General features: G+C 45.0%; 1 protein-coding gene across 1 annotated transcript in view; it reads left to right on the top strand.

The window, feature by feature from the left end:
• Positions 1–4,523: 4,523 nt before the first annotated feature.
• LOC311264103 (neural-cadherin-like) overlaps positions 4,524–16,395 on the top strand; it is a 96,823-nt gene continuing 84,951 nt past the window's right edge. The window contains exon 1 of the mRNA XM_084364689.1: positions 4,524–6,046. Coding sequence (XP_084220815.1) covers positions 5,047–6,046 — 1,000 coding nt within the window. The 5' untranslated portion in view covers positions 4,524–5,046. The remainder of the gene's footprint in view (positions 6,047–16,395) is intronic.

The raw sequence follows: 16,395 nt of genomic DNA, 5'->3' as shown, positions 1-16,395 counted from the left end.
TATATATATATATATCGTAACATGAAGTGTTGAGAGAAGCTACAAACATGTCAACAGTGTTATTATTATTAATATTATTATTATTGTTATTATAGTTTTTATTATTATTATTATTAATATCTCAATTAGTGAAGCTGTTATTACTAATGTGGCTGCTGTATCCCCCACCTCCCTCTCTCCCACAGCTCGTCTTCACCTCTCCCTCCCCCCTCCCTCTCTCCCTCCCTCTCCCCCTCTCCTCTCTCCCTCTCTCCCTCTCCTCTCTCTCTCTCTCTCCCTCTCTCCCTCTCCTCTCTCTCTCCCCCCTCCCTCCCCCTGGTCCTGCTCCAGGTTTCTTCCTGTTAAAAACAGCTGTTTTCTCACCCCTGTCTCTAACTTCTTCCTCTCGGGGGCGAGACGTCGGCTCTCTGTGAATAACTAAATAAGGAGTTTGGTTCAGATGACTCTTGTTGTGAATTGATGCTCCACACATACAGATCGATTGAGATTAATTGAACACATGCACAGAATTGAAAAGAGCACTCAGTGCTATTTATTTTGGCCAGCAGCCTATTTAGTAATGTTGGCTTTTATTTTGAAAACACAAACTCTGCTCAGAAGCAGGCGAGGTGAGATGTATGTTCCTGGGAGCTGCTTAAACCCTCCTCATTATTCTTTCAATGATTGGTCCTGCTGGAAAACAACTCCCCGTACCCGCTCACAGCCTGTTCACCCTGGACAATGGCGATGATGAACGGCAGGGTACATTCGCCTGGATAGGAGACCTCTACCGTATGAAATATGAGAATAAGGTCGATTTAGAGCTGCTCTTATTAAGAGGCCACTTAACGGTGTACTCAGAAAAAAAAAATTCACAGAATAAAAAGAAATGGGAAAATGAGGCAGTGTGTTTTTGAGACAGACGAGGATATAACTGATCTATTTTAGTCTCTCTGGTACTGAGTCATCACCGCTGACAGTTCTCACTGATTTTGCAAAAGAAAGATGGAGGCTGAGTTGGACCAGATGATGAAGATCACACTGTTGGATCCAGAGGTCTAACTGTGGATGTTGGAGTTGTCTTTTGTTTAAGGCTCATGCGGAAATCATGCGTGAGATGCTGCAGGACCACCGCGATGAAGAACAATTACTCCACAGCTCTCGAAAAAGCCTTCAGTATTTTTCATATAGCCCCAAATGAGTTCCCTCTTAATCCTCCCAACCTCATAAATAGCACATTATTAAATCTACACTATTAGTTCATAGCCTTGAACTGGTCGAGTAAATGGAAACCTGCCTAATTGCCGGAGCTTGCCGGGATAATTAACTGAGAAGAGGAGTTGAGGAGTTTCATCCTGCAGCCGAGGTAATGTTCTCGCTCTGTGAAACCGCGTTTCAAAGAGATCATCATCGCAGCCTCTTACAAAAATCTCACCTCTCAGTCGGCCTGAGAGCGAGGGGGGGGGGGGACGCCGAGCCGTGCTAATTTTCATTTTATTTTTATTTTTCAATGACCGTCTCCTGTGTCTTTTTTTCCATGATGTGAGATATCTTTTAATGTGCTAATAGGAAGCAGGATTGTTCGGGGGTATAAAAAAAAACAAAAAAAAAACGAGATACTGTTCAAATCAATGATCGTACTCTGAGAGCGCTAATCACCGAGGCAACCCCAGGCTCCACTAATCACAGTGTAGATATTATAAACGCGCTCCTCAGACACGATGTGGCCCTGAAGTTGTGCAGGTTTTTTTGGGTTTTTTTTTTATCAGAAACAACAGGCCATGCATTAATCATTGAATTATTTTTGGCTTTCTTTCTCCTTCAAAGTGGATGCTGTTGTTCTCATTGTTATTTTACATTGCCGAGTCTCTCAATGGATAAAAGTCAAACCTTTATGAGGAGTGGCGTTCTGAGTTAAGAAGGCGCTCCATAATGAGAAAGTTTGGTTTTTAGTTGCTGCACTTCTGCACCACTGACCTTATCAAAAGCTGATGGTGCCTCCACTGCATTGTTATTGGCAAAGGTAGAGTCTGAACCTGGCTGCACACGATGCACCGTAATTAATATCCCTATTAATAAACAGTTATGGTTTCTACAGCACAAGCTTAAATACTACAGTAGGTGGTGGGAGCCTGAAGGGGATCGCAGATCAAATCTAATTAGTCGTACCTAATACAAGAGGGAAGTGTCTTTATATTTATCCAGCTCCTCTAACTGCTTCTTGCCTGCAGGTTTTGACGAGGGGGAAAATGTCCTCAGGGGCCCGTATATATACGCAGGCACGCCGCCTCCTACAGAGCGTCTGCTGCTCCTGACGGAGGTGTCATGGCGTTTCCAGAAATGGCTCTTTTGCAGCTGCTTCCAGGGGGAACATGTCGAGTAGATCTCCCACAAACGCTACGAGAAAAAGTTAAAAGAACAACAGCGTTCACAGATGAATGGAAAAAAACCAGAGGAGCTGGATGCTTAGTCATCCATTTTAACTCGTCCTGTCATAATAAACCTTCCTGTTTTCAGCCGCTTAAGTCGTTGTCTTCTGATGAACAGTCTATTTTTAACATTTTAAAAACACACCACTTACTCTCTGGCATAAACGGCCTGTGAGGTGATGTCAGTGCAGGATCCTCTTAACGCTACTTTCCATCATTTCCTGTTTTGTTTTTTTTTCTTTTTTCTGTGCGATTCCAGGAAGAACAACAGACAATTGTCAATTTACAGAACATGGAAGTTACATTATTGGAGCTCCATCCGCCCCAACAATCCCATCAGCCCCGGTCTCTGCGGGACGCACGAGCAAAGGTAGAGCGCCTTAAATGCTACAAGGCCACAACCTTTGGCTTCAGAAGCTATGTCTGCCTCCGTTTGATTGAAGGGAATGGATTCGGTCAATTATTCATTAAGTAAGCATGCAGCTTTCTAATGTTAGTCGGCCAGCGTACTGCAGTGTGATTTATGTTTTTTTCTCTTTAATGCCCTCCAGCTTTCAGTTATCAGTTGGAGAAGAGGGATGATGAGACTGTTTCATGATCCCCCCCTCCCCCCTCCTCCCTTTTAAAAAAAAAATTCATTACAGCTTTGTTGTTTTTTTATGTGATGTGTATGTTGGCGTTTCATCTCAGTAGATAAGTGCTGCAACCCTCGAGTCAACTATCCCTCACACTCTGGCCTGGGCCCCTGTGATTGAATTAGCCTCTGCTACAGCTATCTCCCATGCCGGCAGTCACGGCACATTTTGCCATGTGAGACAACATGATAAAAGACAGGATTTGATTTGTATTCATGAAGCACTTAGGAAGTTCAAAGAGAAGTTACAGAGCAGAAAAGCGAGCGGAGGGTCCTCTCGCTCAGACACTGTCTGTTTTAGACATCACAAATTCACCTTAAGTGACAATACCACTGACATCGCTTGAGGTCAGTTACTATTCAAAAAGGCTCCCTGTCATATATTCACTCTGAGGTCATTCTGGTGCACATATCTTTGAAATGCCTTTACCCCCCTCCCTCGTGTCAGAGAGCGTAAAAAAAACAACCAGCAGTGAGATCGGGATAGGCTCGTGTGTCCTGGTGACACTGCCCACAGCTCGTGCCATGTAAAAAGAGCACAGCGATCAACCAATATGAGCTTTGTGCTCCAGCTGCAGGCTGTGATTCAAAATTGTCTGGGGGCTCACTGCCAGTTACCAGAGTTATTGCCTGAAAAAGAACAGTTTACTGCAGAGAGAGGATTCGGATAAAATTGCAGTGATGGATTGTGGTTTCAAATTGATAAGGATCTTTCCGCGGGTGCTTTGATGAATTTTCAAACTGAATACAGATGTATGAGCGGAGCAACACTGCGTGGCATTGAATTACACGTCCAGCATAACATCACACACACACCCCCTAAAGCGTATGAATATTGATCCGTGCACGTCTCAGGTAAAGGTTGACGTGATACGGGAGACAGACTCAAATCGAGCGTACAACGGTGCTCTCTCATCCATTATTTCCGTATCTTTTTGACAATTCAGAGCCCTCTATGTAATATTTAGTCTCCTGACTTGTCACGTACGGAGTGGTGAGGGGAATTGGAGCTGTGGGAATTAGCAGTAGCCACCCACAGATTAGGTTTAGAGTGCTCGGGGTGCTTAGCAGAGTGGGAACAGGCAAGGGAGAGCAATCATGGTGACAATGTTAATTTGAACTCTGGTGTGTGCACGTAACACTGGCTGCAGAGATGTATGGAGCCGAGCAGCGCAGGCTGTCTTAAATCATCATGTTTACACAGTTTAACAGCCCAGATCCCAGCATTTGCATTTATATTGAAGCATTTCCCAGTGTTTTGTAGTTTCTTATAGCTGTAATTTAGACGTTGTTTTGTGTGGACATGCAGGAATGCAGTGCACTGTGGGAACCTAAAGTTCAGAGGGGATTTGTGGTCAGAGGGTCGAGGGTTTGATTCCTCAGAGAGAAGATGAGTGTGGCACATGTGAGTGTTCTTGAGCAAGGTGGCTCCTGACGCCTCACTGGAGTCAGTGCTGGTTGGTTTCCAGACAGAGCGTCGATGGGAGAAGGAGCATATGTGTTCACTCGACTTTGCGCGGACTGGAGGGATGAGTGGTTTCCTCTCTGTCACCACTTCTTTACGCTGAGAGCGGATTTGTGGCAGACCGTGTCACACAGCTGGGGGAGGCTCTAGCCGTGTGCGCACAAGCTCAGCCGCCGTGGAGAGCTGCGAGGCGAGGACCCTCCTGACCATCGCACAGGGTGGGGTTCACCGAAGAGCTCCGTCCCCGTGCGCCGCCACGCCCCCGCGCTTGGCGCTGTCCGGTGCTCTGGTGCTGAACGCTGGGTACGAATACAGCCAACAGCCTGCAGCGCTGTGGACTGCCTGCACGCAGCCGTGCTGCATGGAGCCAAGAGCCGGATCTCCCAGGATGAAACAGCTTTAAGTTCACAGGGGTCTCCTGGAAGGATCGTGTCGTGGATAACCATGAAGGGAATGTTTCTCAAGTGCTTTTATTGTCTTTTTTAATGATTTTCTGCCAACCCCCCGAGTCCCTTGGAGGAACATAACTTACCACCAACATGATTTGGTGTTTTTTGTTATGCTGCCTTCTGACGCCGGCTGCTGGATACCAAACACAGAGGCGACTGCCTTTCTTTCACGGGCATGTTTTTGAGAACTCCCCGGCGGCTTCTAAAGTGAACGGACTGAGCGTTCCGGTGAGGCGCATCAACGCGCAAAAATGGTGCCCAGTCTCCGGGATGCACTTCAAACTGTACGGGAACGGCAGCGAAGATTTCCGCGCCTTCGCCCACCACAAGCGGGGGAACCTATTGCTCAAAACTTCCCGGGTCTTAGACCGAGAGGCTCGCTCAGAATACCTGCTGAGCGTGGCGCTGTGCTGCCGGACCTGCGTGTCGGAGGCAGCCGCCTTCGAGGTGGCGTCGGTGAAAGTGGACGTTTTGGACACCAACGACCACCAGCCGACTTTTCGCAGTGCAGACACCGTTCACATAACTTTAGATGACACCACCGCTCTCCGTAGTGTGGTTTACAGGCTGGAGGCTGTCGACGCAGACAGCGGCAACAACGCAGAGTTGACATACATATCCATCCCCAAAAATGGCAGTTTCTATGTCGTCCCGAAAACGGGCGAAGTTTTGCTGGTTGACTCCATCCTGGGGCTCCCAGCTAAAGTCAAATTCCATGTTTTCGCCAGAGACCACGGATGGCCCCCTCTGACCAGTAAAGGTGTCGTGGTGACTATTGCGCCACAGCGGTGGGCGACGCGTCCTGCCGAGTTAACGGGGTCAGGCAGGGCAGGACGCTCACCGAGGGCATTACTGGACCCCGGCACTGTGGTTTCCCTCAACGTGTCTGAAGATGCCAGCATCGGCTCGGTCATAACGAGCCTGAGTCCCACCAGGTTTCAGTCAGCCGCCTACGAGCTGATTTACCCGGAGGCAGAGAGCTCTCCGGTGACCGTGGGGCGCGACAGTGGAGATATCACGATCACCAGGAGGCTGGACAGGGAGACAGAGCCTGCTGTGGAGCTCTCTGTTAAGATTCAGGATAAACGAGGTGTGTAGAATAATATTCCTCCATTAATCTGCACTTAAGTGAAGTCATGCAACCAACCGACCCCCCCCTCATCACCCCCTCCCTCTCCCTGGGAATTATTTGCATTGTAGTGGTGATGCCCTATTTTAATGGAGTGCTCCACATTGCATGCACATGTTCAAACTGTGCTGCCATCTGGACACCTCACTCTTCATCAGCGGAGCCCCTCAACAGGCCTGACAAATCCATCATGTGCATCGTGTCCATATGAGGCTGTCAGCCCGGCTGCAGCGTAGGATTCATTCCACAGGTGTGCCGCCTCGTTATCGTCTGTACATCCACACACCTGAAACACGAGCAGTCGTTCAGGTGATTTCCTCCTTCAATCCGTTTCAGATATGCACAAGCATCTGAAGCAGGGAGAGGATGATTTTTTTTTCCCACCTCGTGTTAAAGTGTCTTTGTGAGCTGGTTGAATTATGTCTGTGATTGACATAGTTTGGGACTGCGAAGTTGTTTTCACAGCTAATCCTCGCAGAGTGGCAAACCACTTTGACCCTCTCTCTCTCTCTCTCCCTCTCTCTCTCTGTCTCATCTGCTGGCATTACCCCTCTAATCCTCCTCTCATTCACTCTCTAGTCCCGGGGATTTGAAGTAGCACCGCCACAGTCAGTCAACCCTCTCAAAATTCTTGGAGGATAGGTGAAACTCGAGCGTATGAGTCGCTCTTGAGTTTTTTTTTCGTGCATCTGAAAGCTCGACTTAAAAAACAACAACAACAACAAAAAAAACCGAGGATGAAAAATGATTTGCTTTGTAATTGAGCTACACAGTGTGCAGGAAGCAGTGTGTACTGTTTTCATTTTGAAATGCCTGCTGCTGTAACATTGCACAGTATGTTCTGGATTGTAATTGCATGGCTGATTGGGACACATTCTTGCGTTGGGGCGTCTTTAGGCTTTTCTTTTTTTTTTTCAGAGGGAGCAGAAATAGTCAGAATTCTGACTTTTCTTCTCACAGATGCGTAACAGAATTAAGCTGCTCGAGCCTGACAGATATTCAGATACCTTCCTCCATTTTACCTCCCTCACCTGTGAAACTCTCCTCTCCTGATCAAAGGCATGGCATGTCCTTTATCCTGCGACTACAGCTTCCCAGACAGAATCCTGACGGGAGTCTGGGCGGACAGGCCTTTCTTCTTCTTCCTGTCTCATTCCCAATCCCTGCATACGCGTCACTCTGAGAGAAGGAGTCCATTTCAGATGTCTTTAAAAAATTTATTTTTAGAGATTCGGCCCAATCTCTCGCATGAATTCGCTTCCTCACCGTTGCATGTGGGTTTGCTCGGGTGTTGCAACGAATCCGCGGTCTGTCTCGCAGATAAAGGAGCGAGCAAAGAAAAGGGGGGAGAGGAAAAATGATTGAGATGCTTTGTAAGTGCACCTGTCTCGGTCGGTGTTTGTTTGTATGCAAGTGCGAGACATCCTAGTCATACTAAAACTGACCCCAGGTGCGGTAACAACAGTTTTAATAAGGCCCCATGAGTTGCATCGTCTCCACTTACTTCACCGCGGTGAACTCTCTGTAGCACAGAGCTGTCCGTGCCGCTGACAGTCACCTGCTGAATGTCAAACAGAAAACACTGTCAGGCAGCAGTCTTTCCCCGCAGTTCAAAGAATATTCAAGTCAGCAGCGTTCGGTGCCAACCCTGAATAATGTTTACGACACAATTCACGTACAAAGGGTGGACAAAATAATGGGTATACCCTGACACAAAACAGCATGACAAAACCACGTCCTCAAAAGCCAGAACCAGAGTTGAAATAACGCCCCTCGGCAGCAGCTACAGAGCTACAGTACTACCTGGAAGCTTTCACGGGCGACATCTTTGTAGGTGTTCTGTTGAATTGTTGCGTCGTCCTTTCTTTTTGTCCACACTTTCACCCCAACACAGATGTACCGATGCTGAAGATCCCCTTCTCACTCTGCTGCCTCCAAAATGCTTTTTATCACAGCTACTATTGCCTCCATTACTATAAAGCCATCTCTTCGAGGCCCGTATGTAAATGTTTACCCCTGTGAAGGATTTTCTCTCAGCAATCCATCACAGCTCAATGTTTGCTCTCCTGTATAATTCCAAGAACACACACATGTTCGGTACGTTGACGCTTATTAGCCTGGTGAATGTGGATTTTGCAAAATGTGTTGTAAACGTGTTCATTAAAGTCACTAATTTGGGCTTGGAATGCTAATCACACTGGCCCGAGGCCTTTCTTATGTTAATAAGTTTGCTGTGAGCGCGGCGTCGTGATTATTAGAGCCATCAGAAGAGCTGTTATTTGTGCTGTTCAAATGGAGATTAAAAAGTCTATTTTGATGCTAAGATATCTCCCGATAAATTATTCTGGCACGTCGCAGACACACAGCGGTGCTGGATTACTCTCAGCATGGGGCCCATCCTTATTGACACACTTACCTGAAAGAAAATGTGCTTACCAAAAACTCATCCTCTGCCCCCCCTCTATCGCTCCAAGACGTGACATGTTTGAACACCGAGCCTCCTTTGTAGTCTGTTGTATTAGTAAAAAAAAAAGGAAAAGAAAACATTGTTAAAAGGTTTGATTTGAATAATAAAGGTTGTAATGTGCTAATTATGTCATCAAAATGTTTTTGTTATCAGGACAGAGTGTGGTGCCACAGCCGCTTGCACACATTTTACCCCGGGAATGCATAATTTGTCATCATCCATTTATAAAAATGATGTACAGGCACACAAACAACAAAATGTGGCCGCTTAAAATAAAACTGTAACTCTCGTAACTGCTGCTGATTCCCAGATCTGATCCCCTTGTGATCATTTAATGTAGCCGTGCAACACATCTCCACGTGTGGCTGCTCGCCGGGAACAGTGACATTGTTTAATCAGTCCTGCTCATTTCTGAGCTAATATTCTTATATTACGTATACAACCATCACGGCGCTGTGATTCATTACGCCACTTTACTCTTTAATTACTTCGCCCCAAAGTTAGGAATTACTTTCTCCGTTGCGCAAACACAACAAACATTCTCACTTAATTTCTTTTAATTACACCTCGCTCAAAACTTTCTTTTACGTAACAAGAAAACGAGGCTGTTTAATTTTCGTTATCAGAGTAAGTATACTAATTTTAGATAGCTGTACTTATTCTCATAGCTCATAATAAGCAGATATCCGAGACAGGATTTCAAGGCCTCCCTGACGAGCTTTAGACACTTTTTTTCCTCCCACTCTGATGCATCTGATTTAGTAGTATCACCTTGTTTGCCCAAAGGAGTGTGCTCCTGCTCAGGGGCCCCCATGGAAGCATGCCTCCCTTTCTCCTTGACTAGGTCCCCTGCTAATGTTGGAGAAATATTTATCTTCTAAACTATATTCAGTGCACCAAAAATCCCTCGAGAAAACAATGATTTTTTCTGACATAGCCTCTGTGTATCAAACCAACAATATAAGGGGGGGGGGAAGAAGGTAAAAGCAATGGAAGTAGGCCATGACTCATGACTCACAGAAACTGGTTATGTGGTGTTGTTTTGAGGAGAGGCAGTGAGGGACCTCTACAGCTCTTCCTGTAAAGGATTTTCGCTGGCCCACAGAGGACGTCAGCTTAGATTTGTATTGTTGGGGATTTTTTCTTTTGCTTTCTGGTCGTCCCGCCCGAAGAATGTTTTTCTTTGCACCTGAGTAGGAATCTGTTAATGGTATTTGACGTGTTCGAAGGAGTATTGAACAAGTGGTGCAGTCCTTTGTGAGTTGGAGTGGTGGTGGTGGTGGTTGGGGGGGGGGGGTATTGGAGTGGTTTCTCCCTCTCCGTTAGGTATCTGTGGGCAGGGTGGCATTCAGCTCATGGTAATCACCTCTTCTCAGCCTGGTTTTTTTTCAGGGAACCTTCCTCTGCTCACTCCTCTCGCTGTCCTCCTCCCTCTTCCCGTCTCTGCCTCATAGTCAGCATCTCGCCTCATGCTGTCTTTTAATCCAATTTCCCCTTTCATACTCGTTTTCTTACCCCCCCCCCCATTATATTTGCATATTCCCCCTTGTGATGTGAAATGAATTGAGAAGAGACCCGATCTCATTTTCGTTTGTAATTTGTGACTGTGGGGCTGTTTGTTTAAGTAGAAAACAATTTCATAAAAAGCTGTGTGCATTTATTCAATTTAGTGAAAAACAAATGCCCGTGGTGATTATGCATTATTTTGTGTGATTGCGAGCCTGCTCGTGGTCGCATGTGCATAAACACAAAGGGTTTTTTTTTCAACATGCGTACGTCTAATTGTGTAAATGTGTTTGTTTATCAGTCTTGGCCTGTGGTAAATGTTATGATTGTCCTTCAGATATCCTGCAGCAGAGATTCTGAGATGTGTTGTTTCTGTGCTGTCGACATGCTGTGAAGCTGTAACATGCCTGCAGCACTTGATTTCTTCTCTGTGGTCTCTCAGATATCAAATGAATGTGTCTAAACTACATCCCTGCAGTCTTCTCTTCTACAGTCTTAGCATGTATCTGATGCCATGTAGGAGGGAAGGGGAGTGTGTTTGCCACAATTTTCAAAGATGGGATTAAGCAGAGAGAACAAGAGCAGTGAGAGGAAGGAAAGTAGCTCTCTTGTGCATGTAAAACAGATATTTTTCAATAAACTTAAAGCATATGGATGTGAAGAATTTATAGTATACAAGCAGAGGCAAACTATTACCATTTTACACCAAGAAAAAAGCGATTTTTCCCTCCATTGCCAGAAGATGAGTTTGCCTTTCTTTGTTTTTTCTAGCGTGTAACGTTCGACATCACAGAAAACAGGGAACAGCAGAAAGCAACACGGAGGTGCCAATGTTACGCTGGTTAATTTTTGATATCTTTTCGTTCAATCTCTCTTTCAAACCGAACACAGACTGAGTGATGTTCAAGTGCCGCTTGAACGGAGACGTATGAAAACTGGTGACACGTCGACGTCTAGAACTTCAACACACGTCGTAGCGTCGCGCTGGAAGAGTGGTGGAAATTAACATTTCCCACCGAGTGTTATGTCGTTATTATTGCTGCAAATCAGGGCTGGAGCCAATAAACACCCCTGGCTTCAGTCATTTGACCCAGCAATAAATGCAGAATGTATTCTTCCTCACTGAAGACAAAAGCCAGATGTTAGTGGGTGTTAGTATGAAATATTATCCCGTATTCACAGGGGACCTCGTGTGATTCAGAATTTACCACCTCACATTTAAGCTTCATGTGTCACATTCACACAAGATAAATTAAATCTATACTTTGCTTGCGGTTACTGATTATAATCTCCTGAATATGATGTCAAGGCTCCATACAACTTTAAGAAGTGAAGCATCTGTTTTTATTCAGCAGCCACTTATTATTAATATGGTTTATAGTTTATATTCCCACGTTCTGCACGAGTTACAAGCATAAAAACACGTGCAGCGTATTCAGATCAAGTAAAAGACGCTTTGTGGCTGTACTTGAATATGAAAACCTTTTGTTGTTCCTAACCTTCTCTGTCAATAGAGCCGATCTCACAAAAACAGCTGTTGTATGCTGACATATTAAATGGTAAATGGACTGTATTTATACAGCTCTTTTTCTTGTCTTCCTGAACACTCAAAGTGCTTTACAACACTAGTCGGCATTCACCTATTCACACACACACACACACACACATTCATACACTGGTAACAGACGCTACCATGCGAGGGGCCACCTGCTCACCAGGAGCAATAACCATTCATACGCACTCACACACACGATGGAAAGAGTTGCCGGGAGCGATTTGGGGTTCAGTATCTTGCCCAAGGACACCTTGACGTGAAGACTGCAGGGGCGCCCCATCAGAATTATGAGCTGCGATCAAATTTCTGACTGGTTTAACTGTCTGACAGCAGAAAACTGCTATTTAAAAGAGAAATACAACCTCAAATCTCAGACATGCCAATTCACACAGGTCTTATATCATTATATGATCACATGGCCGCTGTGTTTGGTGAAATGCGGCAGGCAATTTGCAGTGGAATTTATTCTTTACAAATTGTGGACAAGGCTGCTGTGAGATGGTTATATTAACATTTAAAATGAGTGACAGAGAGGGTCAGGAGCATCAAAAGCTTTTTCATATTTAAGCACAGCTACTAAGCATCTGTTACTTGATCTAAACGAGCTCCATATGTGTATTTATGCTCATAAAAATGCAGAAAGTCTGTGAAACAACTATTTTATTAACGTGGCTGCTGAAGAACAGATGTTCTGCTTATGAAAAAGCTGATGTGACGCAGAGCCTTGACATGATATCTGGGGGATAATGTCAGTAAAATTTAGACAAATACAGACTTCATAAGAGCAGGTTTAATTCAAGCAAAATAGATAATTTCTATTCATTATATAAAGGAGGACCAGGTTGTATGAAACTTAATGAAACTTCCAAGAACCATCCACTGAATACCTGACTTTTTCAGACGATCATCTCTCTGTTTAAATGAAGGTGACTTTGTTGATTTTGATTTGAGAAGAGTGAGACGGCGTCCCAAGAAATTCTCCTCTGACTTTGCCACACCGACAAAAATGGCAGTGACAGTGTTGGGGTTCAGCGTTTTACCACACATATGTGCGAGGGATTAAAAAAAATGGGGTCCCAGAAGTTGCTCAGCGCCTGACATGCCCAAATCATGTGGCCCAAAGTGGCATCTGGTACATTTGGGATTTACCGTCGGGCGTATTTTCGCTAATCTAGCATTTGAGAAATGCAGTCGGTGGAGGACTTTGAACTGACGAGGTCCGGTGGTTCTTCCCTCGATGTCCTCTTCCAGAGCTGCTTTGTTGTCCGACCAAGTAAGGGGCTTAATGTGCTGGCTTGTGGCGTATACCATGGAGATTAGGCCCTTCTCATTCGGGTCGAGATCTAAGACGCAATGTACCGAATCGACTAGGATAGTGCGAGGGAAGGATGGAAAATGCTTTTTTAGCAAAACTCTTGACTTGCAAGTATTTAAAAACGTGTGAAAACCTGGGGATGTTATTGTCGCTACATGTGGTCAAAAGCAGAAAAATTGTTATCAGTGAACAAATCAGAAAACAATTTCATTTCTTTGTCATAACTGGAACGTGGCGTCTGTTTGTTACGGTAAGAAAAGTGCTCGTTTTTTTTTTAAGATTGAAGTGTCCTCTGATGGGACACAGAAAGGTCAGGACTAGCTGTAAAGCTGCGGGCGTGGTCAGAGAGCGTGGCTTCAAGATCAAAAAGGTTAAGTGAGGCAAAGGTGAGAAACCTGACGAGGACTGAGAGAGACGGGGTTTGGATGGAGCCACAAAAAAGATGGAGGCGGTGTGTAAAAAAACGTGCCTGTGCGAGATTGTTTTTTCCTGCGTGCCTATAAGCTTTACTGAAGATAAGTAAAGGGCAGCCAGATCAGAGGCAGGCGGTTGTATACTGCAGATGAGGTCAGCTTGGTGAAACATAATTGTCAGATGGTTAGAGGGCAGAAGTGAGAAACTATTGGGGTGGTAGGAGGGGAATGAGGTGTGCATGTACTCTAGCCTGTAGTTCAGAGTGGATGGCTACAGGGCACTGGGGGGGGCGGGAAAAAATATAGTTCTGCTGTGAAAAGGGCAATGTGCGCTCATATTTGTCTGAAGATTGTTTGTAGGGCAAATGCAGGGAAGATGAGAAGAAAAGTATGACCTGCCCTTTGCAACGGCAGGAAGAGAGAGAGCAAACGATAGAGAGATAGAAAGACAGAATACTGTGTGTTGTCTCCCGATACGATTTCTGCCGATACCGACCGCTGATCCTCCAATTAGACAAAGAAATAAGATGTTCGTCGCTGTCCTGGAGAGGAGTTTTCTGACCATTAGCATTAGAGGATCATGTATATGTGCCCTGCAAACCTGTTAAAAGTCACTGTTACATATTAATCTGTATTATGATCTTACAATGGTTTAGGTAAATCCACTTCATTAAGGTTGCGTTACTGATTTTAGATTGTGATCGATCTTGATCACAATCCACAATCTGCTGTTCAGGTGAATCGTTGAGATTGTGGTATTTAATGTTCTCTTACTTCTGTTTCCAAACTTTACATAACTTCAGTGACTAGCGGATCTCGCGCTATACGAACAAACCAATAGAAGAGTTGGCCAACTAGATGGCGATGCTGATTGGAGGAAGTACTTCATGTGGCTCTTCTTTGGGTGACATATTGCAAAAGTGTTATTATGGATCCCACTGCTTTAATTGCAAGACTTGCCAAACTGTGACCCTGATGGGCTCGCTTCTATCGGTTTCATACGATGAAAGCCTCGACAGCTTTGTGTTTCAAAAACAGAAAGAAACACGGGATTATGAGCTTTAGTTTCCCCGGTAAGCACTGCAGCCTCTCCGGCTGTCGCAGCCTGGCCTGTCTGCTCTGCCAAGCCCAGAGACACTCTGTGGCTCTGGAGGATGAGTGGCCCTGAGAGGAGCAGCAGCAGACCGGGAAGGAAACCAAAGAGGTTGATGTGTTTACTGGGGAAACTAAAGTTCATAAACTGCCATAGCAGAACGGCAAGAAAAACAGACATAACCCAAACGAAACTATGAGTTAACAGTTTGAGTTAAGTGTAGAGATTAGGAGAACTATTTTAAATGCAAAAATTGTGTTTTAATGAAAATTGTTGGCTATTTGTCTACTGAGCATTTCAAAATTGAGAAGATATTTGTGATCATGATTCCCATGAAACAGTGATACCGTGTTACTCTTTTGACCAGATCGCTTTCCCCTACTGTTGATGATGGGAAATAAGACGCAAATATTGTGTAAATGTCTGATGCTTTGATGCTTTGACCACCCTGACCTCGTCACAAGCCACACTTTCTGACTGACGAGAGTCACAACTCTTACAACAGCTGGTGGACTCTGTTACTTGAGCATAAACCTCTGCTGCGATTGGACATTTGCTGACATGACTGATGCTGTCCCTTATCTTTGGAGAGTACTTCAGGGATTTCTGTAGCACTAAAAATCTGAGTTGGTGGTCTGCCATGACTAAATGAAAGTAACTGATAGCAGAAACACCACATGTTATCATGATGACATTATAATGAGAATAAGCGCAACTGCGTTTAATGTGAATCGGTCGCGTCTCATTTGCTTAATAAGGTCAGTATCGACCCCGACGCCAGATCAAATCAGCAAATCCCTACTACCAAAACAACTCGAGGAGGGAGGAAGAGAAGGTGTTAGTGTCCTGATGTCAGATCAGGATAAGATATAAAAAAAAACAAGAAGACAAAGACGTGGATTGAGCGACTACATCTGCTGTACAACTGTCTTTCTGTTTACATAAGCAAAGCACATCTCATTAGAGCAGAAACCTCAAGCATTCGACCCACATAAATTGCGCAAGTTTTTTTTGTGTGAGGTGATGCATTGGGTGATGTGAGTGCTGCATAAGGCACAGTGCTGCGAGGACACTCATGGCGACAGGGAGTTTTTATCTGGCCAAGGGTCTGCATTATTGATGCCCATTACCACAGACATTGTCAACTCCAGACATTGCACGGAGGCAGGCGCTGTCAGGTAAATGTCTCGCTGACCTCCAATGGCACAGAATCCCAGATTGCCTCCGTGCAACCTGGTGTCTACCTGTGTGATAAATGAGCTTTACTTGCACAGTGTACACGGAGCTTATCACCAACGGAGAAGGTTTTATTTTATTAAATCTAACCCCTATGGTTTGGTGACACCAGCTTTTTAGGAGACGACAGTTTGAGGGTTTTGTGAGTGTGATTTAGTTTTTTGCAGTTGTGTTGACTGTGCTTGCCTACATTTGTAATGATTTGTAATTAACACAGCAGACATTGATTTCACTGGCTGAACGGCCCCTGCACACCTGCCGTCTTCACTGTCCATTTAAAACTTTTGTCTTGGCTCCACCTTTTTCGTGCTCGCTAGCCTTTCTGTGGCGTTTTCTCGGGGGAGCTGAATTGATTTTGTGCTATTGATTAACCAGGAGCTGTTTTGCTCGCAGTCACAAAACATCACTTTAAACAACAATTTATATGTCGCAGAATAGGCTGTGACAGACTGTTGCTGATAGTTTACAAACTGGCGGAGAGGTAGGTGTGTGATTGAGTCGAAAGGCTGATAGAACTGTCCTGAAGCACTCTAATGAATCAGCCTTTCAGACAAGCCCGCCTATAGGCGAGAATGAGCAGGGGAAAATTGGAGCTAGTGCCTGGATATGTCATGGGAATTCAATGCTTGTGCTTATTTATCTATTTGGTCTTGAATTTCTCAACCTTTTGCACCCAAAGGTCCAATTAACTGAGCATAACAACAGTTGCAGCTTGGCTCGCGGTG

This window comes from Pagrus pagrus (genome assembly GCF_965226575.1).
Source record: "Pagrus pagrus genome assembly, chromosome: 10".
NCBI classification, from domain to species: Eukaryota; Metazoa; Chordata; class Actinopteri; order Spariformes; family Sparidae; genus Pagrus; species Pagrus pagrus.
This window is presented reverse-complemented; position numbering and strand designations above follow the sequence as displayed.